A 25,712-nucleotide genomic window follows, 5' to 3' on the forward strand; every position below is an offset into this window, starting at 1 on the left:
GCGGTAGGGCATGAGGGGATGATGTCAAATCAACTTGCTGATGTATTCATGAATACAATGTGCTTACTCTGTCATGCTAAATGGTCTGTGTAGCATTTGACTAGCCAACTTTTGTGTCAAAGGTTAAGGGAACTACACAGATGACCATTTTGGTAAGCAAATACAGAATGTGAAGTGTCATTCAGGTCAGATCCCTAGAAACCAGGAAGGATGGAATTTGCATTGTCCGTTACAGACGAAAGGAAATCCACTGCTCTGGAAAGGAAGGATAAGAGGCAGCATGGATCTTTCACCACTGTCTCTGCATGATGGACCGGGCTCTGAGAAATGCCTTTGTTCTGTATATCAAGTTCCCGGTGTCCTATCTCAGCCTTGAGACCAGTCCTACTACAGCAGGGGTCTCCAACATGTTCTAGCTACTTTTAAATGATGAAACATGTCACAAGCAGCTCATTAATTATTTTCTAGCTTTCAAATAGGCACTATTTTGTCATTTCACATTCTGTTTTTCTCCATTTTATTTTTCCTGTTTTGGGGGAAAAAAATCAGTTATTCACTCAAAATTACAAATATTCATAAAGAAAACAATGACATTGGATGTTCTAAGTCCATGTCAATGCTTAAATTGCATCAGCAATTTTTTTTGAGGGCTGAAAAAAATGGGGAAAACGCATTTAGATTCTTTTTTGTGTAATACCCCTTTAATTGTGCATTTAGTGAAAGAGGAATGTGCTGGTCTAGGGATGTTTTTACTGCTGCATATATCCAGTGGTGGGAAAAGTACCCAATTGTCGTACTTTAAAAAAGTTAAGATGCCTTAAATGACTCAAGTAAAAGCAAAAGTCACCCAGTAAAATACCACTTGAGTAGAAGTCTAAAAGTATTTGGTTTTCAATATACTTTAGTATCAAAAGTAGAAATAATTTCAAATACGTAATTTTAAGCAAACCAGACGTCAATTGTCAGGGTGAATTTAAAAAAACAACATTTTTTTACGGATAGCCAGGGTCATTTGGGTTTAGTGAATCCGCCAAATCAAAGGCAGTTGAGATGACCAGGGATGTTCTCTTGATGATTGTGTGAATTGGACCAGTTTCCTGTCCTGTTAAGCATTCAAAATGTAACAAGTACTTTTGGGTGTCAAGGAAAATGTATGGAGTAAAAAGTACATTTTCTTTAGGAATGTAGTGAAGTAAAAGTAGTCAAATGTAAATGGTATAGTACAGTTACCCCAAAAAACAAGTTAAGTATTAGTGTATTTTTACTTAAGTACTTTACACCACTGCATATATCATGACAGAGTTTTTAAAAAGACAAACGTGTGCCGCACACAGACATACAGGGGCAATATTGATGGAACTTAATTTGCAGATGTTGTGTTACGTTTGGCTTTTAAGCCAATTCTGGCTAACTAGGAGTGGGATAATGTCAATGTCAATTTGATTGGTTAGTGCTTGAGGTGTCTGATACTTGAGATTTGTTTAGGACAGTTTGCGCTGGAACCCATGCACTTTCAGAATTGATAGGTGGGCTGCGAGCTACCGGCGTTCGACCTGTTGGAGACGCCTGTACTACAGCATAACATGTGTGACTGAATCCATTTCTATGACTGGATCACTCACCTCCAAATGAGAAAATCACAATTTCCGTACCAATATCCAAGTGTCAATAAGGCGCCACAGTTCAAAAATATGACAGATTTTGTGTTTTGTTTCTGGCTCCAGACATAACAGCCTTGTCTGGTGACTGGGGAGGTTGTTGTGTCTGGTGACTGGGGAAGCTGTTGTGTCTGGCTGTAGGTACAAACGAGGGGAGCGGGGAGGGAGGTCGAGATGTAAAACACTGGCAGAGATGAAACGCCAGTGAAGATATTGCATAGGAGGACTCCCTCCGTTTCCCCTTCTGAAGATTGGTGCAAACACCATCCTCTCCAGAGACCAGCTAGGCTGACCTGCTGCTGAATCACTCTATAAGGGAGCCAGAGTGTACTGACCTACTGTAACTAAATATTCTGGTCCTAATGCTCTAGTAGCGCAATTCTCCTTTAGGTGGGAGAAATGCAATACTTTTTCAAGGATCAAGCTAGTGCGGCGTGTTTTTGTTCTGTTGCAAGCATTATTGAAATTTGGCGCACAAAAAAATAACTACAGCCTTCGACAGATATTGAAACAATCGACTTCCCATGGTATCTTCACGTCTGCATTTGCACCTTGCTCCAATGAAGCCTCAGAGGATGATACTGAGCCAAACCCTCCCCTCACTCTGCCAGTGTCTGTAGGGTTCTGCTTTCAAAGAGATGAAAGAGATGTCCTGGCCTATCCCCTGGATTGGAGTGCAGATGATGACAGGCAGCCCAGCCAGGGGGAGGACAGGACATTGATGGGATGGCCATGTTTGGTAATAAATCTGCACGGTGCCGCTGGTCAGCCGGAAACGGGGGAGCAAGGACACTCCTGGGAATCAGGGCCATTTTTGTTTGTTTGTTCAAGGAGGAATAATATACTCCACCTTCTCATACAGTGGCTTCTGAATAGTACTCACCCCACTCCATATAACACACTCCCTACCAATGTCCACTAGGGCCCTAACTGAGAAGATTTGCTGTAATGACTGTCAACTTGCTACATGCTTCCTCCTTTTTTCAGACATTGCTCTCTCTCGCATTAGCATTTAAGTCTATTCTCTTGTTTATAACGTCATAAGCTTTCTTTTATTACCATGACTAGATTTGTATCCTTTTGTTGAAAAATTCTCTATATAGTCTTTTCTCTCAGCTCTTTAGTCTCTGCATTCTTTCACTTCCTATATTCCCCTTGCAATGCTGACAGTCTTGTCATTATCTTCCCATCAACTAGTGTTTCCCACTCAGATCTAGGCCGATTTATATTTTCTCGCCTGCTACCTGTCTTTGTCACTTACTGTACATCCCGCTTTCTCTTTCTCGCTCTCTCCGTTTTTGCCTCTGCCCTCTTAACATTTACCGGCAAATACCAGTGCTGCAGAGAAAGTAAAGACAGACCTTCCTGCATTCTCCAGGCAGTGACTGTCCAAAACCTCCTTTGGCATGCTGGAGTTGACTGCATACTTCCCCGAATCCAAACCAGATGTGAAATTGTAATGTATGGCAGCGTTTTTTTTCTTTTCTTCTTTCTCTTCAAAGGAAGACAAATGTGGTCCAAAAACGTAGTCTTTTGACCATCCACACAGTGATATAAAAATACATCCAGATACATTTTCCAGAATCTAAAGCTGTCCTTCATGGTTGGGTGAAAAAGCACCGTAGGATTTAGGATCATTTTTCTGTTATTGTTTGGTGTTGGGGGAGCGTTATGGTAAGCTTGGATAGACAGTTCGCAGAGGGGGGATATATGAAAGTTGCATTTCGGACTGCTTTACTTCTGAGAGTAGCTATTCATTCTTTCCTCACAATGAGCATGTCCTCTCTTGGCAAGTAAGAATGTGGCTTTATCACAATGTACTCTTTGGCATTTACAGAAGTCAGTAATAGGCCTACAGCAATTACTGATGAGAGCTGCGTTACCTCCTTTCCTGTGGTTTACTGACATTCTCCATAAGATGCTTTAAATCACCATGAAACTCCTGTTCAATGTTAATCCCCATTTTTCCCTTCAGGGCCAGTAAGCATATATCCGTCTACTCACTGCGCAAAGTAAACCCTGCTAACCTTCTAGCGGAGGTTTGTGTCCCACATAGGCCTGTCTTTTCCTGGGTTTCCTCTGCCTCTCTTCAAATCTCTAAATCACATCTCTCCTCAACACCTGCTCGCTCATTAAAAGCTAAGAGAAGAGACAAATTACAAAGGCCCTGCCACAGGTACTCATTTGGCCTCCTTTATGTTTACGACACTCTCCCTCATTGGAGCCCTCGGTGTCCTCCCACCACCACACCAGGCTGTGTTTAAATGCTCAGGGACAATGACCAGTTAGGCCTCCTGTGTCTGGTCCTCTGCCCAGCCCTCTTTTGGTGAAGTCAAACCCTCCACATAGGAACAGTGTACCCCTTTCTCGCTACTGAGCTAAACTAAGCTGAGCTGTACTGGGTCTGCCTGTGTACGCTTCCAGCGTAGTTGATGAAACCATGTGGAACGGACGATATGAGAAGAATGAAAATATCTGAGCCAGCACAGTATGGCTTGAGTCAGCTTGATAGTATGAAAAATGGTCAGTAGAGACAAAGCATCTCGTTGGTGTTATTTTAGGGATCACAGAGAATAGCGATGGCCACAGCAGTAGTGTTTTAATGGGGCCTACTGATTGTAGCCTCATGAAATGTTTGAGGAATAAGGATGTTGTTGGGTGGGCCAGGTTGTTCTCGTCTGAAAGTGGGGGAGAAAAGATGTAGAAGTGGCAACTCTTCGGCTGGAGCCTCCGTTTGTTTACCGACGGCGTCCGATCTGTGGCTCCACGCCGAGGCTGGAAGCGTAAACAGCAGCGGCCACAGATTGCGCAATGGCTATGTAAGCATCCCGACCCGTGGAAGCTATGGAGTGCTGGGGTGGAGTTGGCCTGTTCCAACCACACTTAAGGAAATGTTGGTTTGACCTACCGAAACGCATCAGTTTAAGATGGTGTTCCATTGAACTTGCCACCTCAATAAAGGCATTTTAATCATGAAGAGTGAGTGCCTTTGTCCTCCTTGTTTTTTTTAATGTTGGGTACTATTGGAAAGCAGCTAGCTAGGTTCTGCGTCATCCCCATGTGCATCGTCATTCATCAGTTAGAAGCGGAAAGCGTCTTTGTGGTCTGTGTCTGCACATTGGGTTGTTCTGGTGACTGTTTTGTAAGCATGGTGTTATCTCGTTTTCATGAGCAATTTCCTCTGCTTCCTCGGACTTCATTGGCTCACCCCTTCCTCATAGTTACTGTAGTGTCTTTATCTGATACAGCGAATGCCAGCGAGATCAGCTCACAACTAGAAAGTACAAACAGATGTTGCACATGAAACGTATCCCCTAGTTTGACTTTGTTGCCTCATTGTGCCTCTAGTCTCTCTTGTCAACCGACTTGCATAGGCTGAGTTACAGCGGCTTCAGGAAGTATTCATACCCCTAGACTTATTCTGCATTTTGTTACAGCCTAAATTCAACATGTATTAAATATATTTATTTTTTTCTCACCCATTTACACACAATGCGCCATAATGACAGTGAAAACCTGTTTTTAGATTTTTTTTCTTCACATTTTTGGAAAAGGAAATGCATAAATATTCACACCGCTGAATCAATACTTTTGTAGATGCACCTTTGGGTAAGTCTCTGAAAGCTTTCCACACCTGGATTGTGCAACATTTCCCTATTATTTTCTAAATTCTTCAAGCTCTGTCAAATTGGTTGTTGATCATGGCTAGATAACCATTTTCAGGTCTTGCCATTATATTTTCAAGTAGATTTAAGTCAAAACTGTAACTTGGCCACTCAAGAACATTTACTGTCTTGGTAAGCAACTCCAGTGCAGATTTGGCCTTGTGTTTAAGTTTATTGTGAATTCATCTCCAAGGGGAATTCATATCCCAGTGTCTGGTGGAAGCAGACGGAACCAGGTTTTCCTCAAGGATTTTGCCTGTGCTTAGCTCCATTCCGTTTTATTCTGAAATACTCCTTAACGGATACAAACATACCCATGACATGATGCAGCCACCAGTATAGGAAAAAATATGGAGTGTGGTACTCTCTGTGTTGTATGTTTGGGGCAAATCCAATGACTTTTTGTCCTGAATACAAAATGTTAATTGCTTTGCCAATTGTTTTGCAATATTACCTTAGTGCCTTGTTGCAAACAGGATGCGTGTTTTGGAATATTTTTTAATGTACAGGCTTTCTTCTTTTCACTGTCAATTAGGTTAGTATTGTAGAGTAACTAAAATGTTGTTGATCCACCTGTGGTTTTTTCCTATCACAGCCATTAATCTGTAACAGTTTTAAAGTCACCATTGGCCTCATGGTGAAATCCCTGAGCTGTTTGCTTCCTCTCCGGCAACTGAGTTAGGAAGGACACCTTTATATTTGTTGTGATTGGGCATATTGATACACCATCCAAAGTGTAATAACTTTACCATGCTCAAAGGGATATTCAATGTTAGTTTTTTTAATTTTAACCATCTACCAATAGGTGGCTTTCTTTGCGAGGCATTGGAAAACCTCCCTGGTCTTTGTGGTTGAATGTGTGTTTTGAAATTCACTGCTCGACCGAGGGACCTTACAATTATCTGTATGTGTGGGATACAGAGATGAGGTAGCCATTCAAAAATCTTGTTAAACACTGTTATTGGACACAGAGTGAGTCCGTGCATCTTATTATGTGACTTATTAAGCACATTTTTACTCCTGAACTTATTTAGCCTTGCCATAACGGAGGTTGAATACATATTGACTCAAGACATTTCAGTTTTATGAATTTTAAAATCAGACTAACACAACAAAATGTGGAAAAAGTAATGGGATGTGAATACTTTTTAAAGGCACTACTTATCTAGCACGACTTACAGTAGCTAGATCATTCTGTACCCAAAAGCCTAAAAAGGCAGTTGAACCTGACAGCCCGTTGATGTCCTGATGTTAACCGAAGTGGCTAGGCAAATGTCCAGTCATCTTGGCCTCATAGTTTTCTCTATGGAGAGGGTAGTCCTTGAGAATTATCAAGTGTTTAAATCCCAAAGGACACTGACCTTGCCTTGCATTCCAGTTTATGAGTAAAGGGATTGTAATCCTAATGACAGTCTAGCACAAACAGACCATTAAAATATTGTGTAATTCACGCCATTGACATTTATCATTCGTCACCAAATGGAAAGTCTTATCTAGCTGACACGGCATGATGCATTGAGTAAATAAGACCGGGAGAAGTTCCCCATTTGGCGAAGTTCTGAAATGGCCATATTGCCATTGGGCTGTAACACAAATTAACTTTTCTCGATATGCTCAACTGGGCCTTAAATGATATAGTGAAGTGTCCAGTGCTGTATTTTCTACCCATCTCAAAGCCAGCCAAGGAGCTTTACTCTGTCTGGAAGACATCCAGACGGTAGAACTGAGGAACACAATCTGGTGGGATGTGTTTATCCAAACCCATCGTTTCACTTTTCCTCTGCTCTGATTTATGACGTGTCATAGGTTTCAGATCCCACGCCAAGATTGGATTTCCCTCTAAATGTCACCCTCTTCTTTTCTTTTTCTATCTATTCCATTTGGTTTCTTCTTAATTTCTCCTCACTCTGTCTTTGCCTTTTGTCTCTGTCCCTCTCATATTCCCCATTCTAGCCAGTTTAGTGACTGCAACAATTGTCATGTTTAATTTGACAAATACTAAGCAGGTTAATATTAACTAGAGGTCGACCGATTAATCGGAATGGCTGATTTTAATTAGGGCCGATTTCAAGTTTTCATAACTATTGGTAATCAGTATTTTTGGACACCTTTATTTAACTAGGCAAGTCAGTTAAGAACACATTCTTATTTTCAATGACGGCCTAGGAACGGTGGGTTAACTGCCTTGTTCAGGGGCAGAATGACAGATTTTTACCTTGTCAGCTCGGGGATTTGTTTTTGCAACCTTCCGGTTACTAGTCCAATGCTCTAACCACCTGCCTTACATTGCACTCCACGAGGAGCCTGTGTGGCAGGCTGACTACCTGTTACGCGAGGGCAGCAAGAAGCCAAGGTAAGTTGCTAGCTAGCATTAAACTTATATTTTATAAAAAACAATCAATCTTAACATATTCATTAGTTAACTACACATGGTTGATGATATTACTAGTTTAACTAGCATGTCCTGCGTTGCATATAATCGATGTGGTGCCTGTTCATTTCTCATCGAATCACAGCCTACTTTGCCAAACGGGTGATGATTTAACAAGCACATTCGCGAAAAAAAGCACTGTCGTTGCACCAATGTGTACCTAACCATAAACATCAATGCCTTTCTTTAAAATCTATACAAGTATATATTTTTAAACCTGCATATTTAGTTAATATTGCCTGCTAACATGAATTTCTTCTAACTAGGGAAATTGTCACTTCTCTTGCGTTCTGTGCAAGCAGTCAGGTTATATGCAGCAGTTTGGGCCGCCTGGCTCGTTGCGAACTGTGCGAAGTCCATTTATTCCTAACACGATTCTGTGCTTCCAACTTTGTGGCAACAGTTTGGGGAACAGTCCTGTTTCAGCATGACCCTGTGTAAAAAAATGAGGTCCATACAGAAATGGTTTGTCGACATTGGTGTGGAAGAACTTGACTGGCCTGCACAGAGCCCTGACCTCAACCCCATCGAACACCTTTGGGATGGACTGGTAGGCCGACTGCGAACCAGGCCTTATTGCCCGACCTCACTAATGCTCTTCTGGCTGAATTGAAGCAAGTCCCCACAGCAATGTTTTAATATCTAGTGGAAAGCCTTCCCAAAAGAGTGGAGGCTGTTATAGCAGCAAAGGGGGAACCAACTCCATATTAATGCTCCTGATTTTAGAATGAGATGTTTGACGAGCAGGTGTCCACATACTTTTGCTAATGTAGTGTATATGCATTGATGTTTTTATATACACCAATGGTTAGTTCAATGTGTGTAAACTATATTCCTTTGGGCTGCAATAGGAAGCCATCTTTGTTTCCCCTCTACTCCATGTCTTTGTGATGTAGGATAACTATTGGATAGACTCAGACGAACTGAGGAGTGGTCATAGACTGTACGGAAGTACTCCGTGCACATCAGACTTGCCTGACCTATCAGACTTGCCTGACCTACTGCAGAGCGCTGAGTGGTAATATCCCTAAGGAGACCATTGGTTAGCTCATGTCTAACACACAACCACTCCCAATATTCTGGTAGTCTATCCTTTTTTTATTTTCTCACACTTTAAGATGTCCATTTAAGGCCATTCATGTCCTTCGTATATGTCCTTGAAAAAGAACAACAACTGGTCTCATTCCCAGTCAGTAAAATAGAAGAGGCATTTTGAAACCAGGAGCGCACATTCTTGTCGAAGTTAAAACAGTTGTAGTCGGTAATAATAGCAAGGTTTTGTTGACCTTGTTTGAGTCTCCTTTCCACACTTTGGAAAGGAGACTCAAAGATACAGCAGCATTGATTGTGGTTAACGTCCGTGTATGTGTGTGCGGACTGTCTCGTGGGTGTGTGCCTGTGCTTGTTTGTATGTGTGTGTATATGTCATAGAGTACACACAGGCAAGCAAGAGCTTGAAGTCTACACAGAACACCTGTTGGGCAAAGTACACAGGGCGATGTCGCCGTCTAGTACGTCAAGGGCTCTCCTTGCCATGTTTACACCGGCTCAGCTCCAGCAGCCTAACGCTTACTCACCAACACTCTGATCCACTCCAACAGACTAATCCTCAACACATGATTATAGATGAAATGTCGAGAAATGACACAAGTAGAATAGCTATAGAGTCACATTTTTCAGCCCCTAAGACATGCATGTGTTTCCCATAAGATTCACACACGTTAGTAGTGTGCACTCCGGCTATAGATAGGCCTGTAATGCACTTGGTTTATTTGGTTGTCTCGTAAATATCCCCCTTATATCCACACTTTGAAATCCTTTTAGAATAACTTTCTCTGCTCATGCTCCTCATAACATTTTCCTTCACAACAACTTGTCTCATCAATGGTATGCCGGTGTTTTTATAATTGTGAAACATTAGACGGTTATGTCATCATTTGCTTGTGTAGCATACTTCGTGGAACTCGCTACAGTCTCCTCGACAGCCGGGGACCGTCTCTCTCTCTCATCTGTTGATGTAGCACACTGTCTACTGCTTTGTCTGGCAACTCTGACCGTAGCCAAACAGACGTTTTTACAAGCGAATACTCTCATTGGGCGTTGGGACAGGGGAAGAGTGCTAGGGACTGTTCCCAGCACGGAGTGCAACGGCCGGCTCGTTTTGGAGTGAACCGAAGCGTGAGCAAAGTTTGGGCAGGGGATTAGCGGGCTGTCAGTGAAACCGGACCGAGGACTGGGGTTGGTGTGAGGGAGCCCTAACTAACCCATCTCTGGCGCACATTTACATTTAAGTCATTTAGCAGACGCTCTTATCCAGAGCGACTTACAAATTGGTGGATTCACCTTATGATATCCCTTATGATATCCCCCATACCCCATCCTGAGTCAGAGCCTGATCAAACGGCATATAGTGCTGACTGAGGTGGCAGCAATGAGTAAACCACTTGCATATACCCATAGAGATAAAACAATAGAGGCAGATTGCTAGGGTTCTCTCTACACATAAACCTCTCTCTGTTGGGTCTCCAATCAGCCCGCCAACTCGTCTATCGGGGGGGTTGTGATGACTAGACTAGACCGACCTTGATGTTCTCTAGCTATCTCACCGGATGTTCTGGCTGAGAATGAGAAACTTCAACTCCAAACAACCGCCTTGAAAGAGTTAAGAAAGACAGAGGAAAAGGCAGTTGTGAGAAGCCACTCCATTTTACCTACAGTGTATATAGCATTTGCTGCATCTGGATGCGTTTCCATCGAGCTAAATGTCTTTCAGGCAGTTGCTAAAGGGAATGTATGTAATATACCAGAATGTATTACTAGTGGAGTATAAGTGACCTTACTGTAAGATATGATGGCATAAACATAATTGTCGTTGGTCGTCCTTGGTGGGGGAGGTAGTGTTTTCCTAGAAGTCTCTGTTAGGGGACTCTGTTATTCACTACTCTAGTGTTTGGGAATGTTATGAGCAGAAAGTGGTTTTTCTTAGTCACTGCGCCCCAAGCACAGAGAATATGGACTCCTCCTTCCGGGAATCCGGGATACACTGTGAGAAATAGTCTAGATCGTAGTTCACTGAGTACCACTTCCACCCCCTACAACCTTCCATCCTCTCCCCCCCCTCGTCTGCGCAAACAGCAGCCCCCTCATCTTTTTAGGGGGTGGTGGTGATTGAAAGGGAGGTTGTCTTGCTTTGGTTTCTGGATTCAATCACTTGTGGAGCCCCAGGGTCATACACTGACGTCATGCTCTCTCGCTGTGAGAGCCGGGTCCTGTGGCATCCGGAGTTCATTTACCCGTCAGGGCTGTCCGCTCGCCCCTCACGGATTGTTACTCTTGCATTTCAATACTACAAGACTTAGTCAAAACAACCCGTTCTGTCCTACCATAATATGTATTTATGTATTGGGCTGTGGAATATCGACAAGTGTAAAGTTCCCATCCGTAGTTTAGAGCCCTTTGGAGCCACGGGCTGCTACCTAATCTTAACTGATTGCTGGCAGGCGGGTTATTGTAGCTCAAGCCCTCGTCTCCCCAGGGGCCATAAATAGACTTGTAGTTTGGATGTTGGGACAAAGCAGCCTGGATGGGCCATGCAAGGGGGGAAAAGTGGGCACCAGAATGCCCTGGATGATCCATTCCAGGTACCGAAAGCTTGTATCCTTGGCTGTTTAGACATCTCCGACGCAATATTGGTCCAGCCTTCACAGAACTAGTGCTTACATCAAACTTAAGTGCTTTCTGGCCGTACTTTGAACGACTTGTTTGCAAGCTACTGATACAAATGAACAGGGCAATTAACAGATCCTCCATTTATTTTAGATGAAGGATGATGTCAGAACACAGGCTAACCTATACTTTAAGTACTGTATGAGTATGCACATGCCTGGTCTCGTTCGCCTGTTTGGAAAGCAAGGCTAGCGCATACCTGGTGCGGCAGATATGTTTTGGTTTGATGGCGCAGCCTACGTCTTAGCCTCGTGTCATATGTATAGACAAGTCATTGGCATGAAGCTAGCTAACATTTTACTTTGGCACGCTGAAGAAAGTATTGAACCGTGAGGTTGCAAGATCAAATTCCATCCAATCAACCGTGTTCGGTTTCTCCAAGGTGGTTGTCAGTGATGCGAGCCCCAAGTTTAATGACTATGAAGTGAATAATGGTTGAGTCTCTCAGGTCCTCGGGGGGATAGGTATCAGTTGCCTCATTAGTTGTAGAGATGTGGTAGCCTTGTGATGTGAAACAGAGGCAGCAGGACTCCCCAACAGTAACGCTCCCTAATTTATGGTTCTGTTTATTGAAGGGGGAGGAGAGGGGGTTGAAAGTGCCTCTCCAAAATGGGTAAAGGGGTGTCATTTCAGAGAGAACACATCAGTGGGTTATTTATGAACATTAGGAGCAGGTGAATACATTTTTATCTCGACTCCATCACGCGACTCATTTAAAGCCTTTGTCTCAGGGCAATTCCACATCAACAGAATGTTGATACATTCAAAAAAATATGTCAAACAAAAACCAATGATTGCAAAGATCAACAAATCCTAGAACTCTATGCACAAGGACTACTTTTAACAATTTCCACAAACACATTTACTTGAACAGTGGAATTGCCCCTCACCGAGAGCTGAAACAGTTTAGGTCTGATATTGTCTTTGATCCAGTATTGTGTGTTAATGGTGATTGCTGTGTGTGTGTGTGGGTGTGTGTGTGTGTGTGTGTGGACACAGGCAGCACTAGACCTCTAAAGTCTTGATTCATTATCTTATCAGACATTATTATTATTTCTGGGCGGTTGTAAATGGATACCCGGCTGCTTGCTCTGCCAGAGTGCTGTATCACTTACCACAGGGCTTTCCTTCAGCAATGCTGTAGTGTTTTGGCAACCAGATACCATTTGCCATAATGCGCAAACACTATTATTGTGCACTTTAGTGTGTACTTCAGCTAAGATCTAGTATGCCATCAAACTGCTGTTCCTGTAAAAACTGAAAGTATAAATATAACATTACAGTATATGTTAGGGAATATACACTACATGACCAATAGTATGTGGATACCTGCTCGTCGAACATCTAATTCCAAAATCATGTGCATAATTATGGAGTTGTTGCAAGCACAGAATCGTCTAGAATGTCATTGTAAGCTGTAGCATTAAGATGTCCCTTCACTGGAACTAAGGGGCCTAGCCCGAACCATGAAAAATAGCCCCAGACCATTATTCCTCCGTCACCAACCTTTTACAGTTGGCACTATGCATGGGGTCTGTAGCGTTCTCCTGGCATCCGCCAAACCAGATTCGTTCGTCGGACTGACAGATGGTGAATCATGATTCATCACTCCAGAGAACGCGTTTCCACTGCTCCAGAAGAGCCCATTGCCGGCGAGCTTTACACCACTCCAGCCGACGCTTGGCATTGCGCATGGTGATTTTGGGCTTGTGTGCGGCTGCTCGGCCATGGAAACCCATTTCAAGCTCCTGACGAACAGTTATTGTACTGACGTTGCTTCCAGAGATAGTTTTTTAAGTCGGGAGTGAGTGTTACAACTGAGTGAAGTTACGCGCTTCAGCAGTCCCGTTCTCTGAGCTTGTGTGGCCTACCACCTTGTGGTTGAGCCGTTGTTGCTCCTAGACATTTCCATTTCACAATAACATCACTTACAGTTGACCGGGGCAGCTTTAGCAGGGCTGAAATTTGACAAACTGACTTTGTTGGAAAGGGGGCATCCTATGTTGGTGCCATGTTGAAAGTCACTGAGCTCTTCAGTAAGGCCATTCATTAATTTTTTCTTTTACACTTTTTCTCCACAATTTCGTGATATCCAATTACGGTCTTGTATCATCGCTACAAACCCCCCAACGGTCTCGGGAGAGGCGAAGGTAGAGTCCTGCGTCATCCAAAACATGACTCATCAAACCGCACTTCTTAACACGCGCCCGCTTAACCCGGAAGCCAGCCACACCAATGTGTCGGAGGAAACACTGTTCAACTGACGACCGAAGTCAGCCTGGCCCGCCACAAGGAGTCGCTAGGGCGCGATGAGCCAAGTAAAGTCCCCCCCCGGCCAAACCCTCCCCTAACCCGGACGACACTGGACCAATTGTGCGCCGCCCTATGGGACTCCCGGTCACGGATGGTTGTGACACAGCCTGGGATCAAACCCGGGTCTGTAGTGCCTTTGATGGAGTGCCTCTATGGAGATTGCATGTCTGTATGCTCGATTGTATACACCTGTCAGCAACGGGTGTGGCTGAAATGGCTGTATCCACTCATTTGAAAGGGTGTCCACATTTTGTGGATGGGTGGGTAGGTAGGTGGGCGGGCAGGCCGACCGGCCTATCCTGGATTTGTGTTTTCACCAGTCGACTGTGATGAGTTTGACATGAGGGTAGTAGGTCTTCACCGCTGTATCGGTTGGTGGTCCACACAGATTTCCATCTCTTCCCAACATAAATATATGCATTTACCGTTTCATTCCTTTTAATCTCACAGACCGTAGATTCAGAGGGGTTGATAGTGTTACGGAGGAGTGCAAGCAAAGCCCAGAGTGATAGCTCTGTGCAACGCCGTTGTCCGTCTCTGTGTGAGTGCATCTCGCTTTCATCACACAGCAAACAAAAGTGAATAGCCGTTTTGAACTACCTCTCATGAATGTCTCTCTCCATCTCCTGTTCCCTCTGTCCTCTTTCTCACCATGTCTCTCTCGCTCCATCTCCTGTTCTGTGTCCTCTTTCTCTCCCTGTCTCTCCATCTCCTGTTCTCTCTGTGTCCTCTTTCTCACCATGTCTCTCTCGCTCCATCTCCTGTTCTCTGTGTCCTCTTTCTCTCCATGTCTCTCGCTCCATCTCCTGTTCTCTCTGTGTCCTCTTTCTCTCCCTGTCTCTCCATCTCCTGTTGTTTCTGTCTCCATCTCCTGTTCTCTCTCTGTCCTCTTTCTCTCCATGTCTCTCCATCTCCTGTTCTCTCTGTGTCCTCTTTCTCTCCCTGTCCCTCCATCTCCTGTTCTCTCTCTGTCCTCTTTCTCTCCCTGTCTCTCCATCTCCTGTTCTCTCTCTGTCCTCTTTCTCTCCATGTCTCTCCATCTCCTGTTCTCTCTCTGTCCTCTTTCTCTCCATGTCTCTCTCGCTCCGTTGAGTGTTAAGGTTTAGTTCAACTTCAGTTCAGTTAAAGGTGAACAGTAGAAAGTGAAATGAATGACCAACAGCCAGAAAAATGCTTGCAAATGACACATTTAACAAACAAAAACACTACAGGTGTTAACATTAAGTTCACTGATGGGTACGGTCTCTCCTTTCTCCAACTCCCTCTCGCCACCCTGCATGTCTCCCTGCCTCCTTGCCGCTCGCCTTCCCTTGCACTAAGGGTTCATTTTAAAGGCTCATGTTCATTCCGACACTGCTTTTCTATTGCAGGGATGGAACAAGTCACAATGAGCGACCGGTTCGACTGCGACAACTGCAAGGAGTCCCTGTATGGACGCAAGTACATCCAGGCAGACGGGGGACATGGGGACAACCCCTACTGCATCCCCTGTTACGACAGCCTGTTCGCCAACACCTGCGACGAGTGCAAGGAGCTAATCGGCCATGACGCCAGGGTAGGACTTTCATTTTGGCTCCACTCGTGGGTCATGTTCATTAGTGCATGCAATTCTAGTTGAGTCATTTCAACACTGCAAACTGTTGTTACGTGGTAATGAGTGGTAGTTAGGGGTCGTATCTCGATAATTATGCATTCTGTATGGTAAATGAGGCAGTTGTCTTTCATGGTCTGAATGTGGCAGGGCAAGGTTTAGGCAAATTTAACATGCCATTACAGATGTTTTCCAACCAAGCTCAACTAGCCAGCCTTGCCGTGTCAGACCATGAAATGTTGTGTGAGGAAATGTCTCCTTGTTCCCCACAATGAATGCAGTTTTAATATTTCCTTAATGGAAAACACAAACAGGTGAAGTTGATCATTTGCTACAATAAGAAGAGGGAGTGGATGCGGTGGGATAAGCGATGAGGGTGTGTTCTTGGCTAGCGCACACACAGGAGGCCAATGAGTTATCATCGACACCCTCAAAAGCAGCAAACAGACAGTAAAGCCTGTGTTTGTCTTCGACCACACAAACTGTTGCTGTTCCCTGTCTGGAACTCACGCGCATACACTCACACATTCTCTATCCCTCTCTCCTCTTTCCCATCTCCTCTCTTACCTATCACCTCTCCCCTATTCCCTCTGTTCATAACCAGAAACCTCAGTGTTAGCTTGAGTTCTCCAGGTACTTTCAGTGTCAGGATGACTTGGGAGTCACCCAGAGTTTGTTTTCATTACAGATCCGGAAACACTTTAAATTAGATGTATAATGCACTCTTTTCAGATCATTTACAATACTTGACCATGGTGGTCACAGTAGTTCACTGGTCATTTGAAACAGGTCACCAACAGGGTCACCAATGCAATTGTATCCTATGTAAATGTGTAGCCAATAACTTCTACATAACATCCATTACATTGTGTGGCCTACATTACACTCCTTTCCAGGAAGTCCTAGGAATTTGTGTCAATAAATTGTCTTGGATGAAAGAATAGAATAGTACTTTATTGTCAGTCTTGCGAAGGTAACCAGTGCAGTGCCCCTGGAGCAGTTTAGGAGTTAAGTGGCTTGCTCAATGGCACAACGGTAGTGGACAGTAGCTTTGATTATGATCTCGACTGTTGCCCTTGTTGTGTCTCCAGGAGCTGTTCTACGAGGACAGGCACTACCATGAGCACTGTTTCCGTTGTTTCCGCTGTGACCGCTCGCTGGCGGACGAGCCCTTCACCAGCCAGGACGAGGCGCTGCTGTGCAACGACTGCTACTGCAACGAGTTCTCATCCAAGTGTGTGGCCTGTGACAAGACTGTCATGCCAGGTACTGGAGGGAGGCATGGAAACACTATGCATGTAACACTGGAGGCTGGTGGAGGGAGAAATTGCTCATTGTGGGTGTTTTCCATTCATTCCTTTCCAGCCGTTACAACGAGCCCGTCCTCTGATTTTTAAAGTGACACCAGCCTCCACTGACATGAACACAATCACTCCTAGCATATATATTTAACATAAGCTACACTACGCGACACAAGACTAATCATGATCTCCCCCATGTCCTTGGAAATGTTGTCCTTGCGTCACCCTAGCACTGTTCATAATTTCTGCAACTGAGTGTTTAAGATGGTCTGAAGATATAGGCTACTGACCATGAAAAGCACAGAGGCTTTGTCGTATGAAGCTTGAGATCTAGAGAAAAATCTTTGACAACAAAACATTTGCACCTAGCCAGAGAAAGAGAGAGCGAATGTCAGAGAGACAAAGAAGAGCGAGCGAGAAGAAATAGTTAGCGAGCCAGCGCGGCCGGGGCAGAATGTGACAGAGTAATTGCCAGTTTTCCTTACTTGCTGTCTCTGAGCCAAATCCCCGTGCCTTGGAGAGCGGCCAAGTGTCTGACGATAACGAGATAAGCCAGTAAACTATTTCAGCACCACTATCTATCAGCCAAAAACGAAAAGTCATAAAACAGCAAATGATTCCAGGAAGAGTGTGGTGGAGGTGGTCTTTTTTGTTGTTGTGGTTATTTCTCTTTTAGTTTAGACAAAAATTCCCATTACTGTATTCAGTATGCATTGATGGTGTTGGATATCTGAGAACCCTCGTTCAGTAATGATGGCAAAGATAAATATGTCATGTTTCCAGAGCCTGGAAAATAATTACATGTTTTAGTGCCAACCAGATTGGGTACCGTAAATTCCGGACTATAAGCCGCAACTTTTTTCCCACGCTTTGAGCCTCGCGGCTTATAAACAATGACGCGGCTAATATATGGATTTTTCCCGCTTTCAATTATTTTTTCTCCAAATAAACACATTCTGTGACGTGCTCAGTTTTTTGGCGGCATGAAGCTTTCATTAGACCAATGAAATTGCCGAACAGGTTAAGGTCAAACAACTTTTGTTTACTGTTTAGATTAAATCGAGGGCTCTCAAACTTCCCATCATTCTGATTACGGTAGTCATTTTGTCACCCTCATCATGGCAAAGACACAGAGAAATGCATATGATGCAGCTTTCAAATTGAAGGCGATTGATCTGGCTGTTGGAAAAGGAAATAGAGCTGCTGCACGGGAGCTTGGTCTTAATGAGTCGATGATAAGACTTTGGAAACGGCAGCGTGAGGAATTGACTCTGCAAAAAGACAACTAAAGCTTACTGATAATTTATTTTTTGTTACAAGCCGTGTTTCGTTAAAGCCTGTGTGAAGTTCATTTGTTTCAATGTACCGGTAGGCACCTGCGGCTTATAGACATGTGCGCCTTATTTATGTTCAAAATAATACTTTTTTTTAAATTCAGTGGGTGCGGCTTATATTCAGGTGCGCTTAATAGTCTGGAAATTACGGTAATATTATTTGGTCAAACTTTATTTGGATGAAGAATTTTTCTTTAATGAATCGAACGAGAGGGATTTACTCCAGACACCCGAACAGGCCCTCATCCCCAGGAGAAAGAGACGGAGGTTTCGCAGAAGGAGATCGGGGTGCCTTGTGAGGATCCGGGCGACGAGTGGCTAATCTGCCTTTGCCATCGATACTATTGGCCAACGTACAATCGCTGGATAATAAAGTGGCTGAACTAAAAGCACGTATATCCTACCAACGGGACATTAAAAACTGTAATATCTAATGTTTCACCGAGTCATGGCTGAATGGCAACATGAATAACATACATCTGATGGGTTATACGCTGTATCGGCAGGATAGAACAGCAGCCTCTGGTAAGACAAGGGGTGACGGTCTATGTATATTTGTAAAAATTGTCAGACTCTAGCCACCCTAGTCAGACTGTTCTCTCTGCTACCGCACGGCAAGCGGTACCGGAGCGCAGAGTCTAGGTCCAAAAGGCTTCTAAACAGATTCTACTCCCAAGCCATAAGACTCCTGAACAGCTAATCAAATGACTACCCAGACTATTTGCATTGCCCCCCCCCCCCCTTTACACTGCTGCTACTCTGTTATTTATGCATAGTCACTATAACTCTACCTACATGCAGTTGAAGTCGGAAGTTTACATACACTTAGGTTGAAGTTATTAAAACTCATATCAACTACTCCACACATTTCTTGTTAACAAACTATGGTTTTGGCAAGTCTGTTAGGTCATCTACTTTGTGCATGACACAAGGTATTTTTCCAACAATTGTTTACAGACATTATTTCACTTATAATGCACTGTGTCACAATTCTAGTGGGTCAGAAGTTTATATACACTAAGTTGACTGTGCCTTTAAACAGCTTGGAAAATTTCAGTCAATTGGAGGTGTACCTGTGGATGTATTTCAAGGCCTACCTTCAAACTCAGTGCCTCTTTGCTTGACATCATGGGATAATCAAAAGAAATCAGCCAAGACTTCAGGAAAAAAAGATTGTAGACCTCCACAAGTCTGGTTCATCCTTGGGAGGAATTTCCAAACACCTGAAGGTACCGCGTTCATCTGTACAAACAATAGTACGCAAGTATAAACGCCATGGGACCACGCAGCCGTCATACCGCTCAGGAAGGAGACTCATTCTGTCTCCTAGAGATGAACGTACTTTGGTGCAAAAAGTGCAAATCCATCCTAGAACAACAGCAAAGGACCTTGTGAAGATGCTGGAGGAAACGGGTACAAAAGTATCTCTATCCACAGTAAAACGAGTCCTATATCGACATTATCTGAAAGGCCGCTCAGCAAGGAAGAAGCCACTGCTCCAAAACCGGGTCTTCCAAATGGACAATGACCCCAAGCATACTACTAAAGTTGTGGCAAAATGGCTTAAGGACATCAAAGTCAAGGTATTGGAGTGGCCATCACAAAGCCCTGACATCAATCCCATAGAAAATGTTTGTGCAGAACTGAAAAGGTGTGTGCGAGCAAGGAGGCCTACAAACCTGGTTCACTTACACCAACTTTGTCAGGAGGAATGGGCCAAAATTCACCCATATTATTGTGGGAAGCTTGTGGAAGGCTATCTAAAACGTTTGACCCAAGTTAACCAATTTAAAGGCAATGCTACCAAAATTTTTTCACACATTTCAGAAATTGTCAAAAACTGAGTTTAAATGTATTTGGCTAAGGTGTATGTAAACTTCCGACTTCAACTGTATTACCTTGATTAACCGGTGCCCTCGCACATTGACTCTGTACAGGGTACCCCCTGTATATAGCCTCGCTATTGTTATTTTACTGCTGCTCTTTAATTATTTGTTACTTTTATTTCTTATATATTTTTCTTATCTGCATTGTTGGTTAAGGTCTTGTAAGTAAGCATTTCACTGTAAGGTCTAGAATAGAGCATTTCCATATTGCCGTGTTTGATGATACTGTTATTTTTAAACCGTCAGAATTGCTATGTGTGATTGAGATACTTTGCATAATTATACTTAACTTAACACCTGTTGTATTCGGCGCATGTGACAAATACAATTTGATTTGGATAGTCCAATATACAGTACCAGTCAAAAGTTGGACACACCTACTCATTCCAGGGTTTTTCTTTATTTGTACTATTTTCTACATTGTAGAATAATAGTGAAGACATCAAAACTATGAAATAACGCATGGAATCATGTAGTAACCAAAAAAGTGTTAAACAAATCTAAATCTATTTTATATTTGAGATACTTCAAAGTAGCCACCCTTTGCCTTGATGACAGCTTTGCACACTCTTGGTATTCTCTCAACTGGCTTCATGAGGTAGTCACCTGGAATGCATTTAAATTAACAGGTGTGCCTTGTTAAAAGATAATTTGTGGAATGTCTTTCCTTCTTTAATGCATTTGAGCCAACCAGTTGTGTTGTGACAAGGTAGGGTTGGTATACAGAAGATAGCCCTATTTGGAAAAAGACCAAGCCCATATTATTGCATGAACAGCTCAAATAAGCAAAGAGAAATGACAGTCCATCATTACGTTAAGACATGGTCAGTCAATCTGTAAAATGTTAAGAACTTTCTTAAAATGCTGTCATAAAAACCATCATGCGCTATGATGCCTGGCTCTCATGAGGACCGCCACAGGAAGGGAAGACCCAGAGTTACCTCTCCTGCAGAGGAAAGGTTCATTAGAGTTTCCAGCCTTAGAAATTGCAGCCCAAATAAATGCTTCACAGAGTTCAAGTAACAGACACAACTCAACATCAGCTGTTCAGAGGAGACTGTGTGAATCAGGCCTTCATGGTCAAATTTCTGCAAAGAAGCCACTACACTACTAAAGGACACCAATAAGAAGAAGAGACGTGCTTGAGAAATGGACATTAGGACGTGCTTGAGAAATGGACATTAGACTGGTGTAAATCTGTCCTTTGGTCTCATAAATCCAAATTTGAGAGTTTTTGTTCCAACCGCCGTGTCTTTGTGACGCAGAGTAGATGTACGGATGATCTCTGGTTGTGTGGTTCCCACCATGACGCATGGGGGAGGAGGTGTTGGGGTGCTTCGATGGTGACACTGTCAGTGATTTAATTAGAATTCAAGGCATGGCTACCACAGCATTCTGCAGTGATACGCCATCCCATCTGGTTTGGGCTTAGTGGGACTATCATTTGTTTTTCCACAGGACAATGACCTAACATTCCTCCAGGCTGTGTAAGGGCTATTTGACAAAGGAGGAGAGTGATGGAGTGATGCATCAGATGACCTGGCCTCCACAATTACCTGACCTCAACCCAATTGAGATGGTTTGGGATGAGTTGGACCGCAAAGTGAAGGAAAAGCAGCCAACAAGTGCTCAGTATATGTGGGAACTCCTTCAAGACTGTTGGAAAAGCATTCTATATATATATATATATATATATTTATATTTTTTGGGGGGGGTTACTACATGATTCCATATGTTATTTCATAGTTTTGATGTCTTTACTATTATTCTACAATATAAATAACCCTTGAATGAGCAGGTGTGTCCAAACTTGTAACTGGTACTGTAGATCTACAGATACTTTGTTGATGGTCATACTATCTTTAGCATCTAGGGTTAGATTTAGAATAATGGTTAGGCTAAAGGTTAGTGTTAGTGGATAGTTCGTTGAAATGTTGTTGACAGTTATTGAACATCTACTGAACATCTACAAACCATATACTGTACTTGGGAGTTGGGAATATCCAAATAAAGTGTTACATATTATTCTGATATTGTGCGGTCACTAGTGGCTGCTTGTCTAGGGTGGAGTTTTGAGCTGTCAAGCTTCACTTGGTAAAGCTCAGGTGTCATTTTCCTTAGAACTCCAAACCAAACTTAAATCGCCTCAGGAATACCCCCTAAGCCATTTGAATGGAATCCTGAATCCTCAGAAGCACTCGGTCACTTAGATGGATCTGATAGAACAAGACCTGGGTTCAAATACTATTTGAAATCTTTCAAATACTTTAAGCATTTGCTTTAGCCTGCCTGGAGTACCAGGTGGGCAGGGTTTGCAAATGTCTGACTTTTCTATTGGTTCCATTGCAACAGGCAAGTTCAATCAAGCACAGCTTTAAGTATTTGACATTGTTTCAAAAAGTATTTGAACCCAGGTCTGGATTGAGCTACAATAATGTCGGTTGCCAGGGATATTCAGCCGGGCGGGGATGTGTTGTGCACTCTTGACAGGGCTTTTTCTTTTTGTTCTCACTCAATTTTCCCTTCAACAAAATATTTCTTCAACAGTGGGACATTCTGTTGCTATTATTGCTGTCAACTGCCATGCATCTTCTGACTTGGACCTTCTCTTTAGTTTTTTATGCTTTCTACTTCAATATTGTCCTATTGATAAATATCTCCTTCTTTCTCACTTCATTTGTCTCTCCTATCGCTCTATCTCTACACTCCCAGGCACGAGGAAGTTGGAGTATGGTGGCTCCACATGGCACGAGGGCTGTTTCATCTGCCACAGCTGTGAGCAGCCCATCGGCTCCAAGTCCTTCATCCCAGACAAGGATGAACACTACTGCGTGTCCTGCTATGAGGATAAGTTCGCCCCGCGCTGCACCCGCTGCAAAAAGGTCAGTGTGGAAATTTTCCCCAAATTCCCTCTTTTTATTCGACAGAATTATATCCCTGCTTATTCCTTATTTCCTGATTCTGGGAACCAAAGTGGTTAAGGAGTTGTGTGGCAAAAGCCTTAAGAGAGTTTCCATTCTGTATTATTTTTTTTTTAATCACATATTTTGAGTGCATTCCATTCTATAACTTTGACTTGTGGTCTTTGACTAACTATGATGACCTTTGACCCTCTCTTCCCTCCAGGCCCTGGCTAAAGGGGGCGTGACATATCGGGATGAGCCATGGCACAAGGAGTGCTTTGTGTGTACTGGCTGCAAGGTGCAGCTGGCAGGGCAGCACTTCACCTCGCGCGAAGACAACCCCTACTGCCTCAAGTGCTTCGGCAGCCTATACTCCAAGAAGTGTGAGGCCTGCAGCAAGCCTATCACAGGTAGGGTCAAAGGTCATAGACAGCTATTATGACCCAGGAGCAGGGGACAGTTGAGAAATTCGGCTATAGACATGTATTTTGTTCTGAGGATGCAGATTTACTGGGTAACTGTTGGCCATGTTCCAGGCTGCCTACATAGCAGTCACGCACCAAATCGCAAAAAGGATGGATAACATGGCATTCAATCATTGGTTATTTTTACTCGTGGCTACTGCATTGCAGATAATCTGGAACGCGGCCATTGATTACACATGTTTATGTATGGGAGGAGACCTCAGTGGCTACTTGCTGTTTGTTAAATAACTATTTAAATGTCTAAAATAACACCTTCCTGTCTTGTCAAGGTTTTGGCGGAGGGAAGTACATCTCGTTTGAGGAGCGCCAGTGGCACCAGCCCTGCTTCACCTGCACAGAGTGCTCCGTCTCTCTGGTGGGGGCAGGCTTCTTCCCCAATGGAGACCAGATCCTGTGTCGTGACTGCAACACCAACAGCAATCTATAGACTACACACACACACACCGTATCGCCCCTCTCGTCACACACGCCCGCCTAGGTCAACCCCATCACTGCCAAGGTTGTTAACACAGACCCACAGACTGCCTCTCAGGTCATGCCCACACACACACACCTTGCTCACTAGACCACAGCTCAATCCCTCATCCTCCCTCAGTGCTTTCTGCTGCATGCTGTCAAATACCAGAGCTAAGCATCAGGCTACTGAAGCACAGACAGAAATCAGCCAGCCTAAAGTTGATCTAACTTGGCAGAGGCACGTTTTCATGACCAAATAGATCTACATTTCCTTCACCTGTATGTATGGGGTGACTTTTAGGTCAGATTATGTTTGGTTTAACAGAGGAAAAGGTATTGTCTTTGGACAGAACTGAACCGTTCTGAACATCAGCTGGACAATTTTAAAATTATTAATGGTGTCATTTGATGGATTGCCAATGATCTACCAACCAAAAGAATGATGTACCAAAGAAATGTAACTTCTACCATCAAAGAATTAACTGGTATTGGGGGGGACCATGGATCCGAATTCACTGAAGAATTGAATTCCACTATCGCTACTCCAATGTTCTGTATTAGAGGCTGTAGCATTTTAATATGTGAGGATAACATTGACCAACATGCAAATAGTCCATCGAACATTTTTCAAAATCATACAATTTTTGATGTCGTTGCTATCTAGACTGGAGCGGGGAGATCCACTCCAAGGCTTTCCTTCTCCACAGTAAGACGTGACTATGTGGGTGGAAAAAAAGGGTTATGTGCCTTTTTAAAAATGCCATACTTTATATAGTATGTATTATCAAACCAAAGAAAAGAAAAATGCTTCCAGCTATGCAAACTTGCTCGAATTTTTGTATGAACGCATCACCGCTAATCTATGAAAGCCACACTTTGTAAAGCAGCTACAGAACACCATTTACTACGTTGTAAATATGTTATGCAAGTAAAGTATGTTTGAGTGATTCAATGCTGATAATTGCAGTTTTGTGCATATGACTGTTCTCCTATGTCAATTAGGTTTCAAGCAGTATTTGCTGTCATGCTTTAGTTGTTACTTACTTTACTTTACTTAGCCGTATCATGATTATTTGAAGAGAATAATATGTTGCAGTAGTTTGTTTATGCAGTTGTCAAACACTGCTCCAGAAAGTTCATGTCTTTATAGTATACTAAAGAATAGGTCCAAGAGATGGGGGGGGGAGAGATGTTGAGAGAACGTGAAAAGAAAGATGGCTTGGTGGTGCTGGAGAAAACCAATGAAGTCAGTTAAGGCATAAGCGAAACGCTGTTATGTATTTGCACTATGGCTAAAATATTCCCCTCGCTACCATAATCTGAACATACGAATGCAACTCAAGCATTTATATATGGAGCAACACCTAAACCACTCTGCCTTTTTTAACAACTATTGTTTACTTTTTTTCCATGTTGACACTTCTCTATGATATTTTTCATCAAGCATATTTCCTTTTTTCGCCTTTTGTATTTAATCTTTCTGTTACTATCGCTGTCGTTTGATAATGAATGGGCTAGTCCCAAAGAAGCTGAGCTGCATTTCATCAACTAAGTGGTATGCATGTCTTTACCAGACATGGGTTCAAATACTATTTGAAATCATTTCAAATACTTTAGCTGGGCTTGATTGAGCTTGTCTGGCCCAATGGAACCAATAGAATAGTGGCAAAACTACAAACCCCACCCATTTGCACTTCAGGCAGTCTAAGGCAAATGCTAAAAGTATTTGGAAGATTTCAAATCGTATTTGAACCCAAATCTGGTCATTACTTGTTTGCCTAAAAATGTATATTGATTGTTGCTGTTGATTGTTTGTCACTTATAGAAAAAATCTAAACAATATCTATATTTCATTATTTTGAGCTTTGATGCTGGCAAGTCAGAGTTGGCAAATGTGCTTTTTATGATTCTAAAAAAGATGGAGAAACACCATCTGTGTGATGGACGAGTTGATTCAAATCAG

At 43.1% G+C, this 25,712-nt stretch overlaps 1 protein-coding gene across 3 annotated transcripts in view; it reads left to right on the forward strand.

Moving 5' to 3' along the window:
* fhl3a (four and a half LIM domains 3a) overlaps nucleotides 1-24,010 on the forward strand; it is a 44,232-nt gene extending 20,222 nt beyond the window's left edge. For 2 of the 3 annotated variants that reach the window (XM_014166691.2, XM_014166699.2), the window contains exons 2-6: nucleotides 15,164-15,348; nucleotides 16,476-16,650; nucleotides 22,618-22,787; nucleotides 23,032-23,218; nucleotides 23,563-24,010. In XM_014166691.2, coding sequence (XP_014022166.1) covers nucleotides 15,164-15,348; nucleotides 16,476-16,650; nucleotides 22,618-22,787; nucleotides 23,032-23,218; nucleotides 23,563-23,720 — 875 coding nt within the window. In that variant the 3' untranslated portion in view covers nucleotides 23,721-24,010. Of the gene's footprint in view, nucleotides 1-4,999; nucleotides 5,268-15,163; nucleotides 15,349-16,475; nucleotides 16,651-22,617; nucleotides 22,788-23,031; nucleotides 23,219-23,562 lie in introns of those variants that run through there. The other variant, XM_014166703.2, reaches the window with a different exon arrangement.
* Nucleotides 24,011-25,712: the final 1,702 nt, after the last annotated feature.

This window comes from Salmo salar, chromosome ssa02, assembly GCF_905237065.1.
Source record: "Salmo salar chromosome ssa02, Ssal_v3.1, whole genome shotgun sequence".
Taxonomy (NCBI): domain Eukaryota; kingdom Metazoa; phylum Chordata; class Actinopteri; order Salmoniformes; family Salmonidae; genus Salmo; species Salmo salar.